The sequence below is a fragment of the Desmodus rotundus genome, chromosome 1, assembly GCF_022682495.2.
Source record: "Desmodus rotundus isolate HL8 chromosome 1, HLdesRot8A.1, whole genome shotgun sequence".
Classification (NCBI taxonomy): domain Eukaryota; kingdom Metazoa; phylum Chordata; class Mammalia; order Chiroptera; family Phyllostomidae; genus Desmodus; species Desmodus rotundus.
Window position 1 is genome coordinate 19913470 of NC_071387.1, and position 26829 is coordinate 19940298.

Below are 26829 nucleotides of genomic sequence, written 5' to 3' on the forward strand. Positions count from 1 at the left end.
TTACTTCTTCTCATGAAAAGGAAGAGACCTGAGCTGTGGCCACAAAGGAGCTAAAAGTTTATTAGAAACTGGAAGTTATTTTTTGTTTATATTATTTATTTAATTTTATTTAGCTAACCATAAATTTTTGCAAGGAAAAGAACCAGGAGGCTTAACCTGAATCTTAAGTGACACCATGCTATTATCCTGGCTGTCTAAAGTGGCTTGGGTTGGGAACATTTCTGCGACCTCTGAGCTTCCGGGATTCTGGATGCCCAGATAGGGCCATAGGCTTCCAAACAGTTAGGTTCTCATGCTGATTAGATAGTAGATATGTACCCATTTAAAAATGATATCCAGGAATGGACACCATCGTGTACAATTTCAGTGTTAGCCTATGAGGCAAATTGCAGCCCCCGTGGTTTCTATGATAGCAGCCACAGACCCTGTCCCGAACTCTCCAGTCCTTCCTTTGCTCCTGGTCAGGGGTCAGGGTCAGCCCGTGCTCACACGATAAACCTGCATCTTTCCCTCCCTCACTGTGACACAATCTGTACTGTGAGCTGGTTGCTACTCGTCAATCATAGCCCTGTTGGACCTCGCCTCTCTGAAGCTTCCCCTGACCTCTCACCGTCTCCCTTGTCCTATGCGTACATCCTGTACAAACTCCTATCATGGCAAGTATGTTGAACTTTAGTTATGGTAATCATTGCCAGCATGTCTCTTTCTCACTAAATAAACCATGTCTTGCTTATCTCTGTATTCTTAGGAGTTACCTCATTACACAGAATATAGTAAGTACTCAACAAATGAATAAATTTGAAGCTATTCTAACATTTACCTTACCAATTATGGATAAGCTAGTGTTCTCCTTGAATTTTTAAGCTCCAACTGGAATAAAGACATTCCAAGTAGAAATCCTTAGTGAAACAGGATAGTGAGAAGGCAGGAAAATTCCTTGGCAAGTGGAAAAGGAAACTGGGACAGACAGCTGAACACAGGGGCCGAACAATTTACAGCCAGGTGCAGATGGTCACCAGGGCAGAAGGCCCCCAGTGCCTGGAAGGGGACAAGACTGGGAAAACAGGCACCTCACCCCCAGGGTAACCTTCCCTCCCCTGGCCTTTTCTCCCCGGATATAATGCCTGGGAGATAACATCTAGGTCTCAGTTGTATTCCAGCTCCAGGCCCAGAAAAGCAGCAGAACCAGGCGGGTGATGCCAGAACCAGGGGCAGTGACTAAAGACCCCCTGTCCTGTCACTGATCAGTCAGTGGAGACCATGACCCTGAAAGAATGAATATGCTTTCACCTGGAGAACTGATGAATGTGCCACTGAAATCCCCCCAAGACCTCCCCTAAGATCCCTGTGTGCAAGAAAGAGAGAAGCCTCCAGGCAAAGGACCCAGGGTGTGCTCTCCCTCTGGGGAGCAGCCTGCACCATTCCCTTTCCCTTCTTCTTCCCCCACTTCTTTCCCCACAGGTCGGTGTCTCCTCACCTCTAAGGCAATGGGCAGATGACAGCTGGGCCCAGGCTGATCCCCTGAACCTGTCCCCAAGGGCCCCTCTTCTCTGACTTCCCAGTGAGCTCAGGCAGCCCAGCCCAGGCCTTCCTGTTGCTCCTTTTATGCTAAGTTCTTCCTTGTTTCACTGTCCCCAGCTTTAATAAGCTCATCCTCATAGTCACCTGGACTCGAGATGTGAAATCTTTCCTACACGAAGTCAAGAACCCACACACTATAGCTGACCCTAGGCCAGACCCGCTCAGGGCCAGGCCTCTGTCTGGTAACACCTAAGTCAATGCTTCTCAAAATGTGGTTCGTAGACTACCTGCATAAGGATCATTTAGGGAAGTGTTCAAAGGACTTAACAGAGACCAGTCGTTTCTGAAGCTCTGGGGAATGCACCCTGGAGCTATGCCTTTTAATAAGATCTGCACTGATGTTTCAGAACTGCTACCTGGAAGGGAAGTTCCATTAATCCATCAATTTTGTTATTTCCATCTCTTTCCATAGAGGTTTTCGAGTGAGTATAATCAATGGTGTAACAATAAATGAAATAAAATAACACATTAGTATCAGGGGAAAGAAGACTTCTGGTTGGTTTAGCATAACGCGCTATGACTAAGGTTCAAATTGGGTTCTGAGACACATGCCAGCTAAGGCAAAAAATAATAATAATAATAATAATAATAATAAGGTAAAAGAAATAAACAGTTCTCATTACAGGAAGTAAAACAAAATGCCAGTTTCTCAGAAGAGACCATTTTTTCCCCAGGCACTGAATTTTTAAAGCACTTTCTCACTTGAGATTTACCTCAGAGCAGTGTGTGATGGAAGGATCAATATTTTCAACGAGATTTTTGCCAAATAGCTATTTACGTAGTGGGTAGAACATGATGTAAGTTCAGGATATGCAGTAAGGCTGCCTGGTCTTTCATTTTTTTATTATTATGATTATTTTGGACAGGATGACTCTGAACAGCCTCTTTCCAGTATCCCAGTAAAGGCATGTCTTCACACAGCCTCCTAGCTAAGCCACCTCATGTCACTTGCCACAGTGGGGCCGCAGCAAAGTTATAATCTCGACCAAGTACCAAGAACGCAGGGTCAAAGTATTGCTGCTTGAGGGGAGATTTATGTTCTTTGGAAACAAGAGGAGCAGCTGGTAAGGGTGACATTCTATTTATGAAATTTGAGAAGCCTAACCAGCAATATTCTCTGGATAGAAGTCACCCAGCCCTAAAACAATGTAAACAACAGGCGACAATACCAACACCAGCGCATATTTATCAAAGAGCTTCCAGGTAGGCACTGGATATGTGTGTGGCCTCCTAGTCCACTGTAAGAACTCTGCGCTCCAGGTGATGTTGTGCCCGTTTCACACCTGAGCAAATGGACTTGCAGAGGTTAGGTAAATTAGCCACCCTTGCATTGCTAGCAAGTGGCAAAACAGGATTAACACCCAGGTTTATCTGACACTTAAGCAGGCGAATGCTCCAGGGTACTGATCTACACGCATGAACACAGAGAAAGGGAAGATGAGGACGGGGCCGTGCAAGACGTCCTGGCCTTGGCATCCGGGCCTTCAAGCTCCTCCTTGCTGACTTGGGCAAAGTAATGATATTTCTGGTCTCAAGGCCCCTTATGTGTGAAGTAAGGGATTCAGGGGTATGACTTCTAGGGCCCACTCCTGATAGAAAGTCTATGGCTACTCTTCTGAAAGGACCAAAGTTCACAAAAATCAACTCTGCTTCAAAGACAAGTTTTGTTTTTGCCATTGAACTTTATAATGCTTCTACCCCAAAGATGAAGATGACACATGGAATCGAGAGCTGCAGTTGTCTTCCCAAGTGTCTTGTTGCACAGGAGGTATATCGGCCCCAGAACTAACATTGGGAACTATTATTTGTGTGGTTATTCTCTGCTGAGAATTCTAGTAAGAGCTTTATTTATATTAGCTAAGTTTAACATTCTACAACTTATGGGGTAGAGAGTCCTATCAACCTCATTTTTGCATACGGGGAAACTGAGGCACGGAGCCTGAGTCACCTACCTGAAATTACACAGGTGGCAACTGGTGGAGCCAGGATTTGAACGTAAGCAGTTCACTCTAGACTCTGGAGCCCAAGCAGTTTTCTCAAGAGTCTGGAGTCCATGTTATTAGCTGGTACCATAAGCTCCCTCCAAAAATTGTATCGTGAAAACTTGTATTAATTCATTGAAACGAATATACTAATTAAAGTTTGGAAGTTATTTCTAAAGGAAATAACTGAATGAACTATTATTCATAGTCCATATTGCCATGGAGTTCTCATAGCTTTCTGTGATATCTTTGCGTGATTCACAATAGTTACATTTTGGAATTAAGCCCACGAAAGGCCTGGCCTTCCTGGCACAGTGCCCGGAAGATCACTCCATGAATCTTTGTTGGATGAATCAAGGCACTAAAGGCAAGAAAGTTTCCTCCTCGCTGTATGTATGTGTGTTTGCTCTTGTGTGTCTCTTTAATACCAACCAAGTGAAAAGGAAAAGCTCACTCTAATTAGACGAGGCATATTTCAGGTCACAATAACATCTCATTTCAAATAACAGGGTGCAAACATTATACCAAACACTTCAATTCTCTTACACAATTGAAGACACATTTTTGAAGCACATTTTTCTTCAAACCTGCAATTACGGAGGGCCTACCACTTCCTTAATTTAAACTATTATCTATTCAGTGCTAGAATAATTGTGTAACTTTCCCCCCCTTAGAGGCCTTTACTGACCATTCTTCCACTGAAGGACCACTTTATATTGTTTCTTGAAAGCACTGGAGAACTTTTTAGATGAGAATGCAACATAATATCCACCAACATCAGACTCCACGGGTCAAACTCTTCTTTTAGAGCATGCACCCTATTAAACATGCAGATTTAATTTCTCCCTTGATAACCCTCAAGGATATCAAAGGTTTATGCCTTTTTTTTTTTTTTTGGTTTGGCTTTTAAATGCACAATGTACTCATGACAGCAAATCAAACCCGTTAGTGGCATCAGAAAGTGGAATCGATGCCGGGAAGAGGACCACCGCACATTTTATTAAAGCTGCAATCACTGAGAGCACAGCACACGCTGGGGTTGTAAATACCTCTCTCTGTGGCATTTGTCATGTTAAGAGCTGCAGCATAAACAAAGGAAAAAGCAAGTCAAATGTGTAAACGTTACACGATCGCTTCCACTTTTCTAAATGCAGTCAGAAAATCTGATGTGTGGGAAAGAAGGCAGCCAGAAGTCTAGTAATTTTTGAAATCAGTCCTGTTCTCTTATAGTTATATTTATTGACATTTGCATACATATAATTTCAGTCTTTTGGATTCTACTTATTATCTTCTGTGCTGCATATGCCTGCAAAAATTCTTCAAAAACAAATGCCTTGGGTAGAGCTGGTCAGCCCGAAGAGTGTGTGGTGAAGCCTTTTAGACTGCTGAGCGATAGACTAACAGAATACAAGGGCCCTGACAAGTGACGGACTCATGCCTTGAAGCCACTTAAATTTACCAGCTGGCTGGCCTTCCATCCTCAGTCCCCACACCTCTCCCAAGTGTTGACACAGGGTTCTTTCTGCTTTGGGAGTCCCCTGCAAATGACAAGGTGTTTCAACCTTAAGGGAAGCCTACAATAACCGTCCACCTACAGGGACTCTTCTTGTTCTTGGTCTGCTTCTGGGGCCCCCAGCTTCTCACTGGTCTTAAGCCACCCCTTCCCACTAGTATTCCTGACTTCGAAGCCTCCCTTGATTCCAGCTTCACCTTTGCCCAATCTTTTCCCTAACAGCTTAAAGCTCCAAAGGTAAACAAGGTAATAATAGAAAATGCCATCAATGGGAGCCCAATACATTGCCACCACCATCTCTTTTCATTTGGATCTCAAGTATTCTACCCTCAGCCAGTTTCTGTACCCAAAACAGGATTTGCCTGAATGTAGTAAGACCCACACTCAGCTCCAGTAAATAAATAAGTAATTCCATAATAGTTAAGTCAAAGAACATAAGGGAAATATGATGAAGTTAGATATTTGTCAACCTTTAAATGGATCTTTTCCATTGATTAAAAGACTCATAATAAGGACCTGTCCAGGTATAAACAGAAAAAAAATTACACTGTCATATCAAAAGCATGTAATTTCTGTGACATAGTGTTTATTAAATATATTTTTTAAGGTAGAAGACCTCTCTGGTGAAAAACAACAGTAAAATCAGAATCTTGCCCCAGGGGGCATCTAAAGCCTCCGAGATGGAAGCCTGTCCTTGCAAACCCCAGCCCTACCCCTCAGATCATCCCCGCCCACCAGCATCTGCTCTGCCCTGGGCGTCCGTCTCCTGGTCTTTACAATACCCGGGAGAAAATTGTTTCAGTAAAGATACACGAGAGCAACAGTATAGATCGATCATTCTTAGGGTACCCACCACAGCCAACAGAGAACATGAGACAGACTGGAGAGACAAATGAGACTGTCTCTTGATTTAGAAGAGAATTCCTTCGACAGGACACTGAAAAGTCACTTTATCTCGGTTTTCAATCTAGCAAAAATAATATGCAGCCAATATACATGCTGGGGTGGAGAGGCTACATGGAATTTATGCCACTGAATATGATGCTTTTCCCTCTGTGAGGACTAGCTAACAGAAACTATCTCAAGAAAAGAAGCATTTCTAGTAAAACATAAGGAAATCTTTACGAGCCAATAGAATTGATTTATCTTTGTGTTGCCATTGTATGTTCATCCTCATATTTGTAGAAAGGTAAGGAATGATCTTAACTAGAGGAAGAAGCCACAAACCAGGTGTGACTGCCTTTAAGACCAATAAGACAGATCTCAATTTCAGAGATATTAAAATGCACAACAAAGAGGCTAATAATTAGCCAATGGGGGTTGTCAGAAACCAGTGACTCTGAGATGCTTCCAGGATATGGCAAAATATTTTTTAAAAAATAAGCATCTTAGAATCGGTGAAATCTAGAGATTTCTCTGGCCCTCATGACGTCCTGCTATAAAGCCATTCCTAAAGTCCACTGTTACAAAAACGCCTGAGACAAAGAATGAGCCTCTACAGTCGTGAGACTGACAACTGTTTCTGCATTCCAGGTGACTATGGACTTTGGGAAACCACACAGTGCTTCCCTCTCCTGTGGGAACTTACCTTTATTTTGCTTCATAAGTCAGTAACACCCCACCAAGTAGAGTAAATGTTCGCTGAGAAATCAGAACCCAAACTGAATTTGTGTTAGATCCTCCAAGCCACTCTAGAATCATAAATTCCAGGTGTCTGCCCATAAGTAAGGAAGAGAGTCAAACGGGGAGTGAACCCCCCAGCAGCTGTGCATCTCTGAGCCCTTCCACTTCCCACTCTGCCGTGTGGCTCTCTGACTCCCACGTGCAGGCCCTGAGCTCACTGTCTTCATGGATAAAGTCCGTCCCTCAGGAAGTGGCATGTCCCATGTTCTGTGCACCAGGACTCCACACTCAACCTCGGTTCTTCAGCTGATGGCCAAGGGTTGTGAACCTAGTCAACATAGGGATCAATCGCCTTTGACAAAGCTTTTCCCATCCCTGAGTTTGTTCTAGAGCAGAGTGGAGCAGCGGACTGAAAAACAACATATCGAACCAAATGAACAGAAAGGTTGATGTTGTTTTATCAAAATAGTATAATTTTTGGATTCCAAAATAATTTTTCCAAAGCATAAATACAGATATTAATTCTTCCTAATGACAAAGGTCTCTTTTAACATTTTTCAAAAAGTATAGAGCTATATAATATATGAGTAAATAGATAAAAATTAACCCCCATGTAATTCTGTATGCAGAGATGATGACTGTTAATCACTTGGTATATATCCTCTAAGGTATAATGTATAACATATTGTCCTTTAACTACTTTTTCACTTAGGAATGTATTTCTACTTCCAATGAATTACTATTTCTAAAGAAATAGAACAGTATCTTGCAGAACGAGCTCATGAGTGTACTGCTCTGTTATTTAAATTCCTTTTTATTCCTGACCTCTGGAGATTTACATTTTATTCTCATGAGTTATACAACCAACCCAGTATTTCTGGGTGATTATAGTCAGAAGATGTTCATATTATCTTCTCAGTCAAATTTTTGGGACCATAAATGTTTCATCCAAGGTCTGTGTTACTTGGTACATAAAGATGCCATGGTCCATCACTCTGACTATTCTCTTGCAATATTCTCAAATCCTTTGCCCTATTTTCTTTCCTTCCTGGCAAAACTACAACACTTGAATCTTGCCTTTGGATTTGGCTTTCTTTTTTTTTTGGACTTATACCTGTATTAATGAGGAAAGATGGGGGTGGGGGGCAACTAGACAAAACAAACAAAAAAACAAATAGTGCCACCCCATATTCATATCCCATTCTCTACTTACTGTGGCCCAGGAATCCTGGTTTCCCTTGTGAGTCATCTCTCCCATTCCCCACAGCTATTTTAGAACCTTCTACCCTCCTCATCCCTCGGCCCCCCTTTACAGAAGTATTTTCAGAAGATAACCTTACTTTCTACTTCCTAGAGGACATAGAGACCATCTGAACAGAGCGTTCTCAAATTCTATCTGCCAAATGCACTAACTCATTTATACTGGAATGCATCCCTTTCTCCTTTCTTCCTGTTACAAGGAAGGAAGTTTCCTCTTCCCTAGTATGGTGGGCATATAATTTATTATTGAAGCCTCGATACTTTAAAAGTAAAAGAGGGACTCTATTAATAATTACTCCAGGACAACAGGTGTAAGCCAGAGCGTCCTGGGAAAACTGGGACATGTGGTCACTCTCTGTATAAAGTGCATCGCATCACTTATCCCCTGAATACACTTTCGCCTTCGCGAGCACCACTAACATTCCCTTAAGTATGCCCCTTCCCTCTCTCCTATGTTCAAATTTTCCTTCTCTCTGGGCTCCTTCTCATTAATATTTTAACATTTTTTATTTTTTAACAAGAGAAATCTTGCAAAACACCACTACCTATATGCCCTATGCACCTCCAGCTACGCTCACTTTTTTGACCCCTCCCTTTTCCCTGCCAAATTCGTCCATACCCAATTGTCTCTCTTTCATTTCCTATTCTCCATTATTTTCAGAATTCTAGCTCCTTCCCTAATCCCCATTCTGACACTAATCTCCACAATGTCACACACGATTACCTTGTTCTTTAATGGAACAGACTGAATTCAACATGACTTAAGTTCTCAGACACCTCTATCTGTGCAGTAGTGGGTTAGTTCTTCTCTCTGTTCCTCGGTTTCCCAAAATAGCACAATGCTAAACCTTTCTCACACCGTTAGTGCTGATGAAATAAAATACCCATGTAAGGCATTTAGCATTTTTAAATGTTAGATAGTCCATTGCTTGTCCTTTGAGAAAAATATCTGTGTTTGACCATACTTAAGTGAAATGGTTCTATCGGTAATTTTGCATGTCACTGTCTGAACCTTGTAAAGTAATACGAAAGGGTAGAATATCTTTGCATGTGCCGGTCCAGCGATCCAGCAGCCTGAGGATGGCAATCTGGAAAGTAAGCTCTACTTTTGTGCTGATGGGTATTTCTTTTATGTTTGTTACAACACCTCAGATTTAGCAGTCACACTGTATGAAACCCATGGCCTGGCATGCTTATCCCCATTAGAGGCGTGTTCACCTTCAATAAGTGTTATCCCAGACGCAAATGGCGCTTATGGACTTCTCATTCTGATGTGCTCAAACTAATGTTCAGAGTTACTGACGCAATACATTACAAATGCTCATCCTGTCCCGACTGACCAGGGCCGAGACCCATCGTCAGCCCTCCCCATGCCCACCTAGTGGGCACCTGCAGGCGCTTTTGGGGTTTCTTCCAGTTGCTTCTCAGTTGCCTTCTCACCTGGTTCTGAGTTGTTGGCTGAATTGGACCTTCCTTTAAATAGGTCATGTTGTGTCATATCTTGTGGAAACGCCTCAACTATTTCTTTAAGTAGAAGCCAACCTTTCAGAGCTCCAAGAACAAAAACAGATGTGCTGTAATTTTTATGTTCTACTAGTAATAATTATAGTTAATGCCATTTTAAAATGCTTATTATGTACTAGCAACTGTGCTAAGCATGTCACAAATTTTCATGTATATTGGCTATTTGAATAGAGACTAGGATGGAGTAGAAGTGGACATGTGTGATAAAATCATCTTACCTACTGTTAGGGTAACTTTAAATAATATGATCAGTTCTTGCCTTGGCCGATGTGGCTCAGTTAGTTGGAACAATGTCCTGTAAATTGAAGGGTTGGCCATTTGATTCCTGGTCAGAGCATATGTCTAGGTTGTGGTTTCGGTCCCTGGTTCAGGGGTGTGTGAGAGGCAACCTATTGATGTTTCTCTCTCACATAAATGTTTCTCTCCCTCTTTCTCCCCCTTACTTCCCCTCTCTCTGAAATCAGTAAGCATGCCCATAGATGAGGATAAAAAATAGATAATATAATCAACTCTGAATACTAGCAAGTTAATGAAAACCTCTAGCATATATTAACTGTCAAAGCAATGAGCACAACCATTTAAATGTTCAGAAGAAAGAAGAGAGTATTCGGTTTTACTGCTGGACATGATACAAAATGAAGGGGCAAGGCAAGACCAAACTGTGTCATTCATTGGACTTCAGTAATTGAGATTTTTGATAATTTTTGGTAGGTCAAAGCTAAAGAAAATCATTTCAATATTTATGAAGACAGTAACCTACACAATCAGTATTATATATATAAAAGCTCATATATTGAAGAGGAAAATCTTTATAACATTGTATACAAATGGATAACATTAATTCTGTATCATTCCACATATAGTTCAAGGAAACACTGAATCCAGGCAGATATTCAATGCATCTAAGTGTGCAACTGAGTGTGTTAGTATGTTTATTTTTTACTGAATAATTAACACCAATTGGCTGTTGCACACAGCTTTGTATCGCAGTGATAATTTAGAATATGTTAAATTATAGCAACTAGGCTGAAAATACATCTTTTTAATGTCTGACAGCCACTATTCTCACCAACCATGTTAGTTTTCATGAGGAGTTCATGGAAATTTTATGAGCAGTTGACACAATGATGTAATAAAGATGTTATCTCAAGTAATAGTAAATGTGGGAAATGAGATCATTAGAGCTGGGAGTGGAAGATCTAGCTGAGAAATAAAAATAATCTTAAAGGAGCTAATAAATAGCAACCAATATGATTGAGAAGGGTGAGATGTAGGAAAAGATAAATTTTGGCTTAAGAATAGGATGGAATCAAAAAGTAAACTATGGGGATCCCTAGAAGTCTTCCCCAATTGAATTAGAAGATAATGAGGCCAAGTATATGATAATCTAATCATTCTACCAATCAGATAAGAGAAAAGCAGAAAATAGGTGATGATTCTTATAGTCAGCACTTAGTGAGTGTTTATAAAAGGCAGACACGCTAAATACTATCAGCACCTCACTGAATAACCACAACAAACCCTGCTGTACAGGTGAGAAAACTGGGAACCAGGGAGGTTAATTCCACAGCTTGTAACAGGCAGAGCTGGGAAGAGTTTTGTATGCAGCTTCCTCACCTAGCACAAGTGTGCTGGTAGTTTCCATTTTTAAGCAAAATGTGATGCCATTTTAGGCCAGGAAGGATCCGAGGACCAAAGGAATAAAACAGCTAACCCTATCTGGGTTCTGATCTCTCAGGGAAGAACGTTCACAAGCAGTTGTTGAATTAGTTGACTATAAAAGAACATTTTTTAAAAAATGAAAAAATATTTTGACAGTGTAACTCGTAGAACTAGGACTGTTTGTGGTTATACATTCTGAGTCAGTATGTTAGTGTTCTCAACCCTTTGTGACGGAATATAGTTTGAAAAAAAACATTATTTTCTTTCTTTTGATATCATTTTAAGAGTCATGTCTACTTAATATGAGATCAAATAAGTGTCTTCAAATGTGTACACAAGGCAGACTTATCCACACCAGTCAGACGTTCTAACATGGTGTCTTATTGTTCCTATTTTAGTAGCATAGCGAGTTCAATCTGCTGTGGGCAAAGTCACCAGTGCTTGTAGGCAACAGATGAAATGTGACCTATTACACCAGTGCAATTTTTTTTCTCTTTTCCATTGCTCCTTTCCTACTCTTGAACCTTAGAGTCTAGCATCTGGAACAGTTGAGGGAACTGGACTACCGCGTCTCTGCTTTTGCCAGGTACAGCACAGCCTTCAGCTAGAATGTGAGGCCCTCTGATACCATGCAGGGGAAGGAATGCAGCTCCTTACCCTCAACTTCCAGCTTCACCAGTTTGGAATAGGCCGTCCCGAGGCTGTTTTTGGCCACACATCGATAATGTCCTGCATCTTCCTTTTGTACATTATGAATCCTTAAACTCCCAGATTCAAGAACTGCAATGCGGGAATTTTCCTGCCAGGGATAGGGACATGAATTTTAAAAGGTCCATGGCTCTCTCAAGGACATACTTCCCACATTTCATCAAGGTATTGTCATCACTGATATCATCAAAAATATCATTTGAACATTTATTTGGCACTTATCATGTATAACATATGATATTATATAAGATAGTACAAGATTACCTAAATTAATTTTAATATTAATCCCAAAAGATTAGTTTATTTTTATAGTCTTTCATCACAGGAGAACACCAAGACTTATTTGATTTCCTAAAAGTCACAAATAAGCCTTTCCTAAAAGGCTTATTTGATTTAATCTGTTTGATGAAAAGCATTGCTTTTTACTACCATATGTACTGCGCACCCTAGTAGTATGCTTGGGGAAATATATGTCCTTTGAAAAAAAGTCACATTCTACAAATAAAACAAAAATTGGTTTTTAAAGTTAAAATGTTACATTTCTCTTCTCTTCTGGAACTCTAAATTTAGTAACATACATAGAGCCACCCCTTGCTTTTATTGTTGGAAATACACCAATACTTATAACAAAAGGAAAGCCAGAGACTTATATAGATTACCATAAAATATTTGACATTATCTGTTTTAGTTTAAATAAAACAAAGCTAATCGATTTTATACTGTATTTCAATTATTTGACACATATCATCACGTATTTATTCCCCATGGAATATTCTACTATGTAGGTATAAGATACAAAGGCAGTATGAAATGAGCAGGTGAATAATTGTTTTTGAGTAATCTTGGTGATTGGGGCATTTGTCAAGATATCGCTCATTCGCCAGCCTTGAAGCTTCACACTCCAACTTCACTCCAGAGTGTTCTCATTCATTTTCTTCCAAATCTCCTCTTTCTCTCTCTTCCCAGAAACTGTCAGGTCTAAAGCTTGGATTTTAGTTCTTACATTTTCATTTCCTAGGTCCCTAAGATTCTGTGTTGAAAACTAAATGTTCGACCAAATAACCAATACAACCAAACAACTCACCAACAAAAAAGCCTCTAGGTTTGTTTTTACTTTGCCCGCTTTTTCATCCCTAACACTATTGGTTTCCATCTTGGTTTTCCCCCTAGCCAGCCCCAACTGGAGTGCCTAAAAATTTGCCTGTAGGGGAACAGAAATATTTAAGTTTGGTTAAAATATTGTATATGGAAAAAAATCTTATAATCGAAGTTCATGTGTGTCACAGTTTGCAATGGATTGCTGTACTTGAAAACAAGTTGTATACATGTTTTAACATAATAATCACTTACCCTGAGAGCGTTATCTCCCTTAATCCATGACACAGATGGTTTGGGATTGCCCATTGTAGTACATGGTAGAACTGCCTTTAATCCTTCTATTATTTTTACGTTTATAGGAGGACGAGTTATTTTAGGTTCTAAAGGGAAGTAAAAATTCAAAATTAAAAAGACAATACAGCTTATTCAACTTAGAGTTTCTACCTTTCTATTTAATTCTAAATATCTATTTTAAGAATAATTTAAGGCGTATGAGGTTATAAAATTCACCAAGTGCTAGAGCAGGTCTTTAGTGGATAACAAAGAAGTCATTTATAAAAGTTTGGGTTATCTCTGTTTTATTAATAACATGAAAAACACACATTTATGAAACATATTAGGAATCTGAAGTTTTCATAAATTCTTCCCTTTCAAAGATAGTTAATAAAAAGTTGACTAAAACAAGCTGTCACCATAACAATTCAGCATAATTTATGGACACAGACAAAAAAAACTTGAAAAAAAGTCTTAAGCTTATATTTTTATATAATTTTGAATTATGACCTACTTTCCCTTTAGTTCCCATCTTCATTTGACCATTAAATTTGATGACTAAGAGAAAATTAGGTATATTTATTCTCTAGAAAGTAAACCAGATGTTATTATATTAGTAATCAGAGAAGTTCTGTCATACAATTTATGGTTAATATACTCTGCAAAACAAACTTGGGTCATTTATCATTTTATGAAACACTCTTAAATTAATTTTTTCAAAAGAAATAGTTTATGTCAGCTAATTTTTATTCTCCAAGCTTGCAGAGGAAGAAGTTATTAATCTAATATATAGGAGGATTGACAAGTTAAGGATGCCAGTTATTTTATTACTTGAAACATTCATAAAATAGTGAAAACTAAATTTATTTCCTTATAACTTTATGTTACAGATACAAAACAGATGACTGAGAAATGGATGCATTTTATTTCTTTCAGGTCATGTGCCATAATCAATTTGTTACTCTGACAGAGAAGAGCACGAAATAAGAATTTTTCCTCTTTTATTTCAATTGTATATTTATATTTATGTGCTGGGAAGGGGCTTGGCGGTGGTTATAAATCTTTAAGAAGGTAGAATATGAAGATATCAAGATAGATATGCAGAAAATAGAAGGAGAAAATGGAATCATGAAAAATTGAAAAAAGAGATTTAATATTTATTAATTAAGAATGAGATAGAATGAAGAGGAAGAAAAATGAAAAAAATGTACCTGATTTTGAAAAAAAAAATTACCTTTGGTCTTTAGATCAAAAAGTCCCACCTAAAACTAAGTAGGAACAATAGAAGAAAACAGCTAACAGATTCTTGTGAACATGAGAAATACTAGAAATAAAGAGAAAAATTCAAAAAATTTTAAGAAAGATAAATATCAGACTTACTTATAAAGAAATAAGAAAAAGGCCCTGGCTGATGTAGCTTTGTGGATTGAGTGCTGGCCTGCGAACCAAAGGGTAGTCAGTTTGATTCCCGGTCAGGGTACACGCCTGGGTTGTGGGCCAGGTCCCTGGTACGGGGAACGTGAGAGGCAACCACACACTGATGTTTCTCTCCCTCTCTTTCTCTCTCCCATACCCTCTCTCTTAAAATAAATAAATAAAATCTTTTCAAAAAGTTAGATAATGTAATTTATTAAAAAAAGAAATAAGAAAAAGATTTCTCTTCTGCAAGAATATCATATGAAAATGAATTAATTGTCTACAAAAAACTAAGGAAAAAGCCTTTTAAACTCTAATTCTATATCTAAATTATTATCTAAGAGTGAGGGCAAAGTAAAGACTTTCAGCCCTGCAAAGATTCAGAATATATATCTCATATGCTCACACTGAAAAGAAGCAGCTAATAATTTTCTCCAACAAAACATAACAGAATAAAAAGATTAAATAATGATAAAAATCAACAACAATAAAAAAAAAGGTCTCTGGTGGGACTGGATTTCACTAAATTTTATGGTACCAATATATATATATTTATGTGATTCCCAACCCCCACCCTCTGCCACCCCATCTGTAGCATGGTGTCAGATAGGAGAAAATAAAGATTATATTATTATAAGCTTAAGAGTTTACAAGCAAGATCACAGAATGTCATGAGATTTGAGGATTCTGGCAAAGAAGTGCTTGATGATACAACACCAGGCTGGACAGAGAATTAAGCATGGGAGCAATGAAGCCCCATTTGGGGGTCAGTGGAAGGGGAAACAGAGAGGAGTCAAGGGCAGGAGAACGTGACCACGTTGGTGATAGTGTGTAGTGGGAGTAGGGAAGTGAGAGGGGTAGACTCTGTTCTTAGCTGAGAGACAGAGGGAATTTGTGCCTTCATTTGGAGGCATGTCATGAGTCTGGGAACCACTTCCCTGATCAAGCAACACTGGAATCAGAAGTGTCCATGTTCAGGCTATGACATACTAGAGTCTGGGATTTTAAATACAGTCCATTTTCTGGGGCTGACAGGCCGTTCATTGATTGCGTAGGCTGGTAAAGAGTTAAGGCAAACATCACTGGATTTGTGGAGGTCAAGGCATTGTAAGGATGAAGTGGTAGAGGTCCTGCTTCTTGACTGTTAAAATCCCCTAGGATGACAGCAAGAGTAGGGGTAGATAGAAAGATACTGGAATCAAAGTCTTTCATAAATACCCGGAGTGCCTAGAAGTGGGTAGGTGACTTGATGAGTAGAGTTGGTCAGATGGATCAGATCCTCCTGAGAGGAAAGGTTTTGCACAGGAATCACAATTATGATGGCTTAAACAAGGGCTAGGGGATTAGCCGGGAACACTCGCTAGCCTTGTGGACAGGAAGTAGGGAAAAAAATAAATAGCCTCCATGTAAGCAGAAAAGTCATTCAAGTTTGAAAAGTCACTCAAGAAAATCAAGCTGAACGAAGGCAAAGATTAGCAGAAAAGTTTGTTTAGCAACTAGAGATAAAAAAAATAGAGGGAATGTATTTTGTTGTAATAGAACTGCTGTAAAGGCAAAGAAATTAAGAGAGCGGTTCCTCAGTGAAAGAAGTCTGGGGGGAGCAAATAAAGAGCTGTGTCCAGGCAAGGAAATGGAGAAGACAGGAACTAACAGACTTGCCTTTAGGGGGCTGGCTGATGGCAGGAGTAAGAGGTATGGAATTGGCTGCCTCCAGGTTATGTTTTGAACTTGAACTTGTCTAGCTTCTGAACCTCCAGGTCTGTGGGAGTCTCTATTTACTGCCTGCTCCAAAATGTACCAAATCAACTTAAAAACCCATAGAATGTTGTCTTTCTCACTCACTCATCTTCACTTGCAGGGCCCCACAGCTCTCGGCAGCGCCTCCCACGCCATTGTTGGCTATGCAGCAGTAAATGCCGTCGTCGCTGTCTTCCACACTCAGGATGGTGAGCAGCTGCCCGTTCTCGCGAATGCTGTACCGGGTGTCAAAGAGCCTGCAGGGCACGGGGGAAAATGCCAGGTTAGGACCTCACCTGTGATGTTTCAGCTGCGGTGAACTGACCAATCGGATGACTTATCAGTGAAGAAGTAGGTTAGAGGTGAGAGGAAATGAGTGAATTCTGTATAGTAGAATAACCTTATTTAGTCATATACAGATAACATTATATTCTAACCTTTGCTAGGCTCCCATAATCAAAGCACCATTGAGTCCTTTAAAATGCTTTCAAAAGGGAATGTCTGCTGATAAGACCAAATGTAAAGTTTACTTCACTTGGGAAAGTATACTCAAGATACAGAGTAGTCTTCCCACAATTACTGGGAAATAGCAGCTGGACATAATGAATACACAACTCAATGTAGCCAACAGAAAGGGTTAAATATTTATAAATGTAACTAACAATTAACTGCATATTTATTCATTCATTAAACAAATATTTAGTGAAACCCTAACAAGTGCCAGGCATAGTTCTAGTTCTTTGGGATACATAAGGAAGCAAACAGCCTTGACGTCCCATGTCAATTAAATCACTGTTTCCCTTCGAGCGGTTCCCTTCACCTCACTGAAGTTCAGATCTTACATTTACAAACTGAGGACATTTGCATTTTATATGTTATAGAAGGTGAACTTCAATACTGCCAAGAGCTGTGGTTGCTTTTATGTCAAGATAAATCTCAAGGCAGCCTTGACATTCTTACAAAAAAAAAAAAGGGCAGAATACTTACTTAATGAGAATTTTATTTCTAGTCCAGGAAATTTCAGGCTGGGGATAGGATTCCACCGCACACATGAAAGTAGCCACTTCTTCAACTAAGGCATCCACTGTCTCAAGGGGAGTGGTGATGACAGGAGCTAACGGGAGGAGAACGCAAATGAGAGCTGTGTACTGACCCTCTGCTAGCGGTCAGAGGTCCACAAGCCTGAAAGAGAGCTGTATTTCTGCATGGCACAAGCTTGCCAAGAGGAAGAAAAATTTTATGTAGAGAATTTTGTTTCTACTTGCAAACTAGGCATTTGAGAATCAAAAAAGAAAGCTCTTGGGGTAGTAGGACTTAGAATTTATTGTGTGTTAGTAGGGACAGGTCCAGGTTTTGGAAAGCCCAAAGATACATCATTTGGGCACCCTCCTGAAGGACAGATATATAAAATTATGAAATATAAAATGTTTGTGGCCACCCCAACACCAGTCAACTTCAAGGGAAGTGGGACTGAAGGGAGCAAGAGTGGAAAGAGATGGTATTCTTCACAATTGTTTAGAAACAATTCCCCCATGTTTTAAAAAAAAATTTTTATTGTTATTCAATTACAACTGTCTGCCTTTTCTCCCCATCCCTCCACGCCACCCCAGCCAAACCCACCTCCCTCCCCCACCTCCACCCTCCCCCTTGGTTTTGTCCATGTGTCCTTTATAGTAGTTCCTGTAATCCCCTCTCCTCACTGTCCCCTCCCCACTCCCCTCTGGCTATTGTTAGATTGTTCTTAACTTCAATGTCTCTGGTTATATTTTGTTTGCTTTTTTCTTTTGTTGATTACGTTCCAGTTAAAGGTGAGATCTTATGGTATTTGTCCCTCACTGCCTGGCTTATTTCACTCAGCATAATGCTCTCCAGTTCCATCCATGCTGTTGCAAAGGGTATAAGCTCCTTCTTTCTCTCTGCTGTGTAGAATTCCATTGTGTAAATGTACCATAGTTTTTTGATCCACTCATTTGCTGATGGGCACTTAGGTTGCTTCCAGTACTTGGCTATTGTAAATTGTGCTGCTATGAACATTGCGGTGCCTAAGTTCTTTTGGATTGGTGTTTCAGGGTTCTTAGGGTATAATCCCAGCAGCGGAATTGCTGGGTCAAAGGGCAGTTCCATTTTTAGTTTTCTGAGGGAAGAGACACTTCTCCAAGGAAGATATACAGAGGGCCCAGAGACATATGAAAAGATGCTACCCCACATTTTATAAAAAATGCATATTTTCATATGAACACATTTCTAAGGGTTTTAGGAAGGGCTCCTGCAAATAATGGACTTTGAAGTTTAAGCTTTATCAGATGTAGAGAGAACTCACATCTGCATGCGAGTAGATTGGAAAAAGACACCATGATGAAAAGATAAATGACCCAAGTAGAAATGGGCAAAGGATCTTAACAGACTTTTTATTCAAAGAATGTGTACAAATGGAAAACAACATGAGAAGATGCTCAACTTCACTAGCCACTAAGGAAATGCAAGTCAAACCACAGTAAGATACTACTTCACACCCAAAGAGTGGCTAAATTCCAAGGGAAAGAAACAACAAATGTTGGTGAGGACACGGGGAAATTACAACATCAGTGTATTGCCGGTGGGGATGCAAAATGGTGCAACTGCTGTGAAAAAAATATGGTGGTTTCTCAAAACGTTAAACATATAATTATTATGTGATCCAGTAATTCAACTTCTGGGTATATATCTAAAAGAATTGAAAGCGGGGACTCGGATAGATTTTTGTACACCCACTCTAACGACAGCATTATACATAATAACCAAAAGGCGGAAACAACCCAAGTGTCTGCCAACAAATCAACAGATAAACAGAATGCAGTTTATCCATACGACGACATTTTATTTGACAATAAAATCAAGTGAGGTGTGATTCATGTTGCAACATAGACAGACCTTGGAAACAATAAGCTAAGGGTAAAAACCCAGTCACGAGGACCACATACCGTGCAATTTTATTTCTATGAAAGGTCCAGAGTAGACAAATCTATAGTAACAGAAAATATATTAGTGCTTGGCTAGGATTGAGGGGGAAGATGGATGGATTAGGGGGTGATGACTAGAAGCAAAAAGAAGTGCAAATCACACCTTTGCCTTGGAAGGACCCACAATCTAGATGACAAGGTGGGATAGATACATAAAATGATGAGCTATAATAATCAGTTACGCCTGCCATCCTCATACCATTGTTAATACTGCCCCTTTCTGAGTTTGGATAATAAACTATGTGGCCATTTTAGTTAAAACACGAGGTACATATGAAAGCCACGTAAGTGGTGTGGACAGTAGTTTAGATGCGGAGTAGTTGGTGACAGCCTCATGAAACACCAAGAACTGGCACATTGGCCATAAAAGATGCACCTACTGTCTGCATAACCTTATTTTTTTCAGTAAACTCCAAGGCAAACTCATTAGCTGAGAGTGAAGGAAAATGGACAATGGTAGTTGGGTGTGTTTCACTTAGCTCCTATCCCCTTTGTTAAAGTCATTCTTTTCTTAAAATCTTTTTAAAGCTTCATCTCCTCCCAATGTCCCTGACTTGTTAGAGCTCAATGCCCTTTTCCTTAACCTTTGTTCATCCTGTGCAGTCACTGTCACAGTGCTTGTCACCCAGATGCTATTAGTATGGTCCGTTTATGTTTTGTCCTACACTCAGTCATAAAAACCTCGAGCTTTCGGTCAGGGATCATGTCTAGACCTGTTTCTATCCTGAGGGTTAGCACATTTAACTGCTGTATTATTTAAATGAACCAGACTGCATTTCTGAGGCCTGTATAAAAGGCATATATTTTCTAAAAGGTTGAAAGAGAGCAGCTGAAATGAGAGAGCAGAATTTTTTAGCTAAAATGCCATATATAGGTACCAAAGCCACCCTTTTCCAATTTTCCACTAATATAGCCATTAAAATCTTCAGAATGCAGTACAAAGAAATAAAGAAATAAAAGGTATCAAATAAAGGTATTAAGAGATGTAAAATCTAGACTGACAGGCACTTCTGATGGAAGTTTCAAAAAAATAAAAATAAAGCAGAGGAAATAACCTAGGGGGATATATAGCTGATCATTTTTCAAAATTAAAAAAAAAAGCATGAATATTCAGATTGAAAGTTATACCAAGTGCCAAGTCAGATAAAGAAAAATTAATGTATCCCTAGATACGTTGGATTAAATCTATAAAAATTAAAGATAGAAAGTCTTAAACTTTACTAGAAATAAAATCAATTGCTTTGATACAAATGCCAATTAGGCTGACATGAGATTATTCAGCCACATTCGATGCCAAACGCCAATGGACTAATACCTTTAAAGGGATGAGATAAAGTAACTTTTAGCCTGGAATTCTATAGCCAGCTTAGATAATAATTTTAAATGGAGACAAAATAAAGGCACAGACAAATACTGAAATTGTGTACCACTCATAGACCTTCTGTGAAACAGTTGGTGAAGTCTGTAACCTCAGCAAGAAATCATCTGCACCCAAAAGGAAGGGATGAGAGATGGCAGTGGTAAACACAGAGGGTGGTAAAGCTGAGTGCAATTTTAACTCACTGTGGAATATTTAAAAGACAAACCATGAATTTCTGCGTTTAAAAAAGAATGAAACTAAAAGTAGAGATAAACAATGATAAGATCAAAGTTCAGGGAAGAAGTTCAGTGGATAGTTAAAGCCAAGCTCTTTGCCACAGACGGGAAGATGATAGAAGTACTTAATAACTGCAAACAAGGAGAGAAAGATGTATGGCTAAATGCATGTGTTAAATTTTTTAAAACATTTTGTTTATTTCCTTTTTTTAGACTTCACATGTAAGTGAAATCATGTGGCATCTAAAAAACCAAAGTAAATGAAGAAACAAACTCTTAGATACAGAGAAGGTGCTGATGGAAGCCAGATGACAGGGTTGGGGGGATGGCCAAAACGGTAAAAGGGATAAAGAAGTACAGATTGCCAGTTATCAAAATGGTCACAGAAACATAAAATACGGCACAGGAATATAGCACAAAAATTTATTAATGATTACACTAAAAACAGATTAAAAAGCAAACTTCCAAAGTAGCAAGAGAAGAAAAGGGACTTGAACTCTATCAATCTAAAGAAGGAGGATGAAGAGGATGAAGAAGAGGTGGAAGAAGAGGAAAAGGAGGAAGAAGAAGGATGAGGAGGGAAAGAGAGAGAGAGAGAAAGAAAGAAAACCAGGATAATAAGCTAAGATATGGTTAACAGAAGACATGAAACAGTGTGGATGAAACATGCCTGAATATATCAGAAATCACAGTAAATACCAATGGCATAAACTGACCTATAAAAAAATAGATATTATTATACAAGATTAAAAAACACAAAAGACACACCTAAATAAATTGAAACAGAAATGTTGGAAGCAAAGAGAAGGAAAAAAATATGTAAAGTAACCACTACTTAAAGTGATAAAGCAATAAGCAGTACTAATATTAGAAAAAATAAAATATATGGTGGTAAGATGTATAGCACGAAGAGAAATACTACTCACTAATAAAAGGAACAATTCATCAGGAAGATACAACAATCATGAAGCTTCATTATTTAAAAATAGAGACTTAAAGCCGAAGCTAAACATTACAATGAAGTTATACATTCCTAAATTTTTAAAGAAAATTACACATACATATATATGAAAGAAAGAATGGAAGAATGAATACCAAAGTGTTAAAAAGCATTTCTGCTAGGTGTGCACATTAAGTATAATTTTATATTTTTGTTTTGTTGTATCTTACAGTGTTAAAAGTGAATGCATTATTTTTGTAGTAAAAAGTTATAACAAATCGGAATGCCACAGAAATGTTCGGCATGTCTTCAGCATAGTACTAGTTACCCCCAGAATAGGGGGAGGGGAGTAAGATTCACATTCAATGTCAATTTCTTTCAGCAGAATGTAGTTGTTACGTTCATTTTGCCCAAATTCCAAAATTCTCCAAACAAATCTGCTTTCAAAATTTTACTGACACAATCACATAGTTGTATTTGATGATACTTGTTGACTCAACGGACTGTCTCGTGTTTACTTTCCTTCTTCTTCCAGCTTTCATCTCAGCCAGAGCCTGTTTAAACGAGGGCACTATTTCTTCCCTCAATCCAAGGACCACATGAATAACAAGTACATGAAGATGAATGCAACACTTTTCTGGACCCAAAGAGTAACCTAACTTGAATACTAGCTCCTTGATCACAAGGACATAATATTACCCTGTTACAGGCTCTAGCCCATGGGTCACTGCCACACCAACTCCAGACTGAATAGCTGCCGAGCCACATGGCCAAGTGATTGAGTAAACAAAGAAGTCAGGTGTGTTTACTCCTTTTTGTTTTCGATAAATTCGGGCTCACACTGGGAACATATTCATGTTTTCTAACATCATGAATACAGTACTGTTTCCTCAGTGTGAGAAAGCACTTTGGCACTGGAAATTTTCCAAAGCCCCCAAAGAAAGAGGATATTCAGTATTGCCCATCATTTGGCATATCTTAGAAACTGAAACGCTTATTCTACTGGTGATGTACTTAATAATATATAAGTTATTTTTGCCATGATGTCTTTGGAACTGGTAAGGTTTATTGATTATCTCAATAATCACTTATCAGTGTTGCATCATTAACTCTCCATCTCAGAACACACTCTTGACACTGGATACGAGCAGCTGAGAGTTCCGGCTCAGCCTGTTAGAATTTCTGAAACTGCTTCTCCTGGGGACATTCCTTTGGGTTAGGGCATGATCTCATAGGGATCCATCTAAAATGTACATGGGCCAGGAGCGATCATTTCACCAGTCACTGACAGTCCTTAGCACAGTCCATAATATTAGATGTTGAGCACTGGGAAACACTTTCCCGGGTCTTAAGTGTCCTTATTTCATGTTCCTCGTTGTTCAGCCTATACTGCATGATCGTGTTGCCCTAGAATCTCAACTTTCTTACTCCATTGTCCTTCCGCCGCATTGACCCCGGAAAGCACCAGTCTTGAACCAATCCAGGGAGCCGTCCTTGCAGCTCCCATGTTTGTGTACTATTGTTGGATAAAGTGAAACTATGGTGCAGATCAGAGTTGCTAGCAAAGTGCAGTCCTCAGCCCAGCTGGGTCCTCAGCATGGCCCACGAGCACATCTACATTCTCTGGACCTCTGCTCTCATCTTCCTGAGTGGGACCACTTCCTTCAGGTCCTCTGCTCACCCCCCCCCCACTTGTCACTTTCCCCCAGTTCACTGCAACGTTGCCTACTTCCCCTTTGGAAATACGGTAGAAATCTTGACATTTCTGCTCTTCCTTTCTGTTCTTTGAGGTCAACAGTATTTAAAGCAACTTCTGTTTCTCCAAACATGCAGTGAGTTTCTCTTTCAATCCACATCGATATTAAACATTCATCCAGGACTTGGTGTCCTGGATTTCACTGACAGCTGTGCCCGCTCTGAATTAGTCATATGTCGAGCCTGTGAATCCTATCCCTGTATACATACATCTTAGAAGAGGAGGTTACTCAAATATTTCTAAAGTAAATCAGTCAGACTCAAAAATTTTTAGGTATGCTAGTAAATGGGGTAATTTTTAAAATGGGGTGTGGACAGGAGTTCTTCATGCATGTTAAACAGATTGAGTGCTGCTTACATGAACTCCTGTGCTCCCACAATTTAAATTCTGCTGTATACATAATACTTCGTGCTAAAGCATTAAAGATTTTTAAGGTATGTGGCTGGCCACTTTCATACACGATGGTTTGTAAAATTCTCCTTGTGGGTTGTGGTTTTGAGCTCACCATTGAGAGTATCAGTAGTTGAAATGATTTGGACAGATAGTGACTTTGCCCTTGTCTTTGAATGTTAGGGATCTCAAACCGAAACTAAAAGAGTAAGCTATGCATTCTACGTCGGTTACTAGTGTTATCGAGAAAATGACACACTGACGGGAAGGAAGCCACTGAATACCCTTGCACTGTTTTAAATCTGTCACAGTCTATTTGGTAAAATGTTATTGGGTAGATGCCCTGATTTACTCGTGATAAAGGACTTAGAAAAAATGGATACCAACTAAAAAACATTTTTTAAAATTGCCTTCTGCCAAGAATTTAAAAACAACTGCGAAATAGTTTGTGTAGAACGTTTTTATTACTTTAAGTAATATTAAAATACTAGCACATTGTTGTGTTTTGTTTGTACCAATACAGCCCACGCATTTCAACATTTACAATTTGAAAGACTGTACTTTCATGACTAGGCGTTTTCTCAGAACTGGATTGTGTAGCTAATTGATCTTTGTTCTGCTAGACTTGGTGGCTTTGGCTAAGGTTGATGTTACATGCATATTATTTTAGATTTTACAATAAGTACAGTAGACTAGGTAAAACTATTGTTTTAATTTTTGATTTTACACTCTAATGATAGCGGCACATAAATTATTAATAAATAAAGTTGGATTAACTATCTGATTATTTTACTTAAAAGTCAAGATATCTGATTTTGTTAGCTTTGTGCCACCATATTTTGAAGTTTTCAAAATATAGTATACATTTGAAATAAGGGCTTTATCTATAAAATTTGGAAACTGAAAATCATTACTTTCCAGAATATAAACTAGGAGTTGCTCATATAAAAAAGGTGGTTTATTTTTTCCTTTTTCGTGCACCAAATTCTAATTCGAACCATCCAAATCAATTGTTCTGCTCCTTCTAAGACCACATTTTACCGAATTTTAGCATTTAACCGCATCTCTCTATATAACTTTGTGGTTTAAAATAGCACAAATAAGACACAACAATCCATAAGTACCAGCATCCAGGTGCTGTCTTACGGGACATCCGGTATATGATCAGCAAGTATTAGAAAAATCTGAAAGCAATGTTAAGTCTTTCTGGCTATTATTAGCTGTTTGAAAAGATCTAGATTCTCTTTTATCTGCAGATACCTCAAAGCATTAGTTAGCAATGAAATGTTTAAATGCATGTGCAGATATCATACCACTTATGTAAAATGGAAAAAAACTAACAAAACAAGTTAAGTTTATGAAATCAGACTATGAAGAAAACTGCATCTTATTTGCATGTGAACTTGACATTGTGGCTCCAGAAATTCTAATGAACCACAAAATCTAGAGCTATATTTCCCACCTACATACAGATACTATCATTGCCTACCTATACAATGCAAGCATGTTCAGTTCTTTGATAAATTATATATAAAGGGAAAATAATTTCTTTGGATGTGTCCTAAAACACACAAGTCTTTTTATGCTACTGTGATACATTAATTTGAAAACTGTTTACTTTAATGGATACCATTCAATCCACTCTCATGTCTTTTAAAAAAAGATTTCAACACAGCCCTCGGTCACTTCGCAAATCACATATTTTCCAGTCTTTTTCCCTGATTTGAAACACACTAGTCTCAGCTTCATAATACACTGGCCAGAAACCATATCGCTGTGGACATTCTTGCTACTGCAACAGGTGTTTGTCAGTTTCTTAAGTTGCTTTCCTTTCCCCTGAGGTGGTGTTATTTCCGGTACATTCCAAAGGCCCTGAAAAAAACCTTTCACAGTCTCTTGCCAAGCCAAATAACGACTCGGCCTCAAAGGTACTGAGAACCCATTGTCGTCAGGCTTTTATTAAATAGGCAAATTGCGTGCATCTATCTATCTCTAATTCTGATTTTTGAGGGACTAAAATATTTATGAAGAGTTTTGTAAAATTAAAAGTGAATATGGAAATGATTTTTTGTTCAGAAGCGAACACTCTGGATGTCTGGGAGTAGGGCTGACTATAGCCCTGCGTTAAAAGGTTCTCATCATCCATTTAGACCACCCTGAAGTTTGACGTCCACGTAAATTAAACACATCTTGATAACTTGCAGTCTAATGTTCCTACCTGCTAACGTTTCCTCGACCAGTGAGGGCTCTGCGTGCACTGTCTGGCTCGGTTTTTCATTGCACAACTTAAGACGGAGGGATACTGCTAGAAAGGAGCCCATCAATCAATTGCTTATTTGTATAGCTCTCCACACATTGAACCCCTACCGCACCAAGTACAACCCAAGCCCACCATAATATGAATCAGTCACAATCAGGGCACACACACACACACTCTTTAGAACTGCGACAGGGCAACAAGAAGACAAGACTGCTCGAACCAACCTTTGGGAAGTTTCTCAGTCCCGCTGAAGGCAACCAAGGTAAGAATATGTACCAGTGGAATGTTGACGAGCTCTCTCATGATTAATCCAGGCTCAGGCAGGAGAAAGTTCCTTCTGGACAATGCAAGGAAAATGCCCCGCAGTTTACATTTTAAAGCATAGTTTGTTACAAAAGGGTCGTCTGCTAATGACTGTTTGTGTCAGCAGCTCCACAGGCTCTAAGTATAATCAGGAATTCTCAGACTTGGCTGTAATGATGGACACGGCCAGCTGCTGAGTATCCACTTA

The 26829-nt window shown here is 39.1% G+C and overlaps 1 protein-coding gene across 1 annotated transcript in view; it reads right to left on the reverse strand.

Moving 5' to 3' along the window:
• MUSK (muscle associated receptor tyrosine kinase) overlaps positions 1 to 26621 on the reverse strand; it is an 80259-nt gene extending 53638 nt beyond the window's left edge. The window contains exons 1-5 of the mRNA XM_024560115.3: positions 26543 to 26621; positions 17365 to 17491; positions 16483 to 16634; positions 13204 to 13331; positions 11803 to 11944 (exon numbers count right to left, since the gene is read on the reverse strand). Of these exons, the coding sequence (XP_024415883.2) occupies positions 11803 to 11944; positions 13204 to 13331; positions 16483 to 16634; positions 17365 to 17491; positions 26543 to 26621 (628 nt within the window). The remainder of the gene's footprint in view (positions 1 to 11802; positions 11945 to 13203; positions 13332 to 16482; positions 16635 to 17364; positions 17492 to 26542) is intronic.
• Positions 26622 to 26829: the final 208 nt, after the last annotated feature.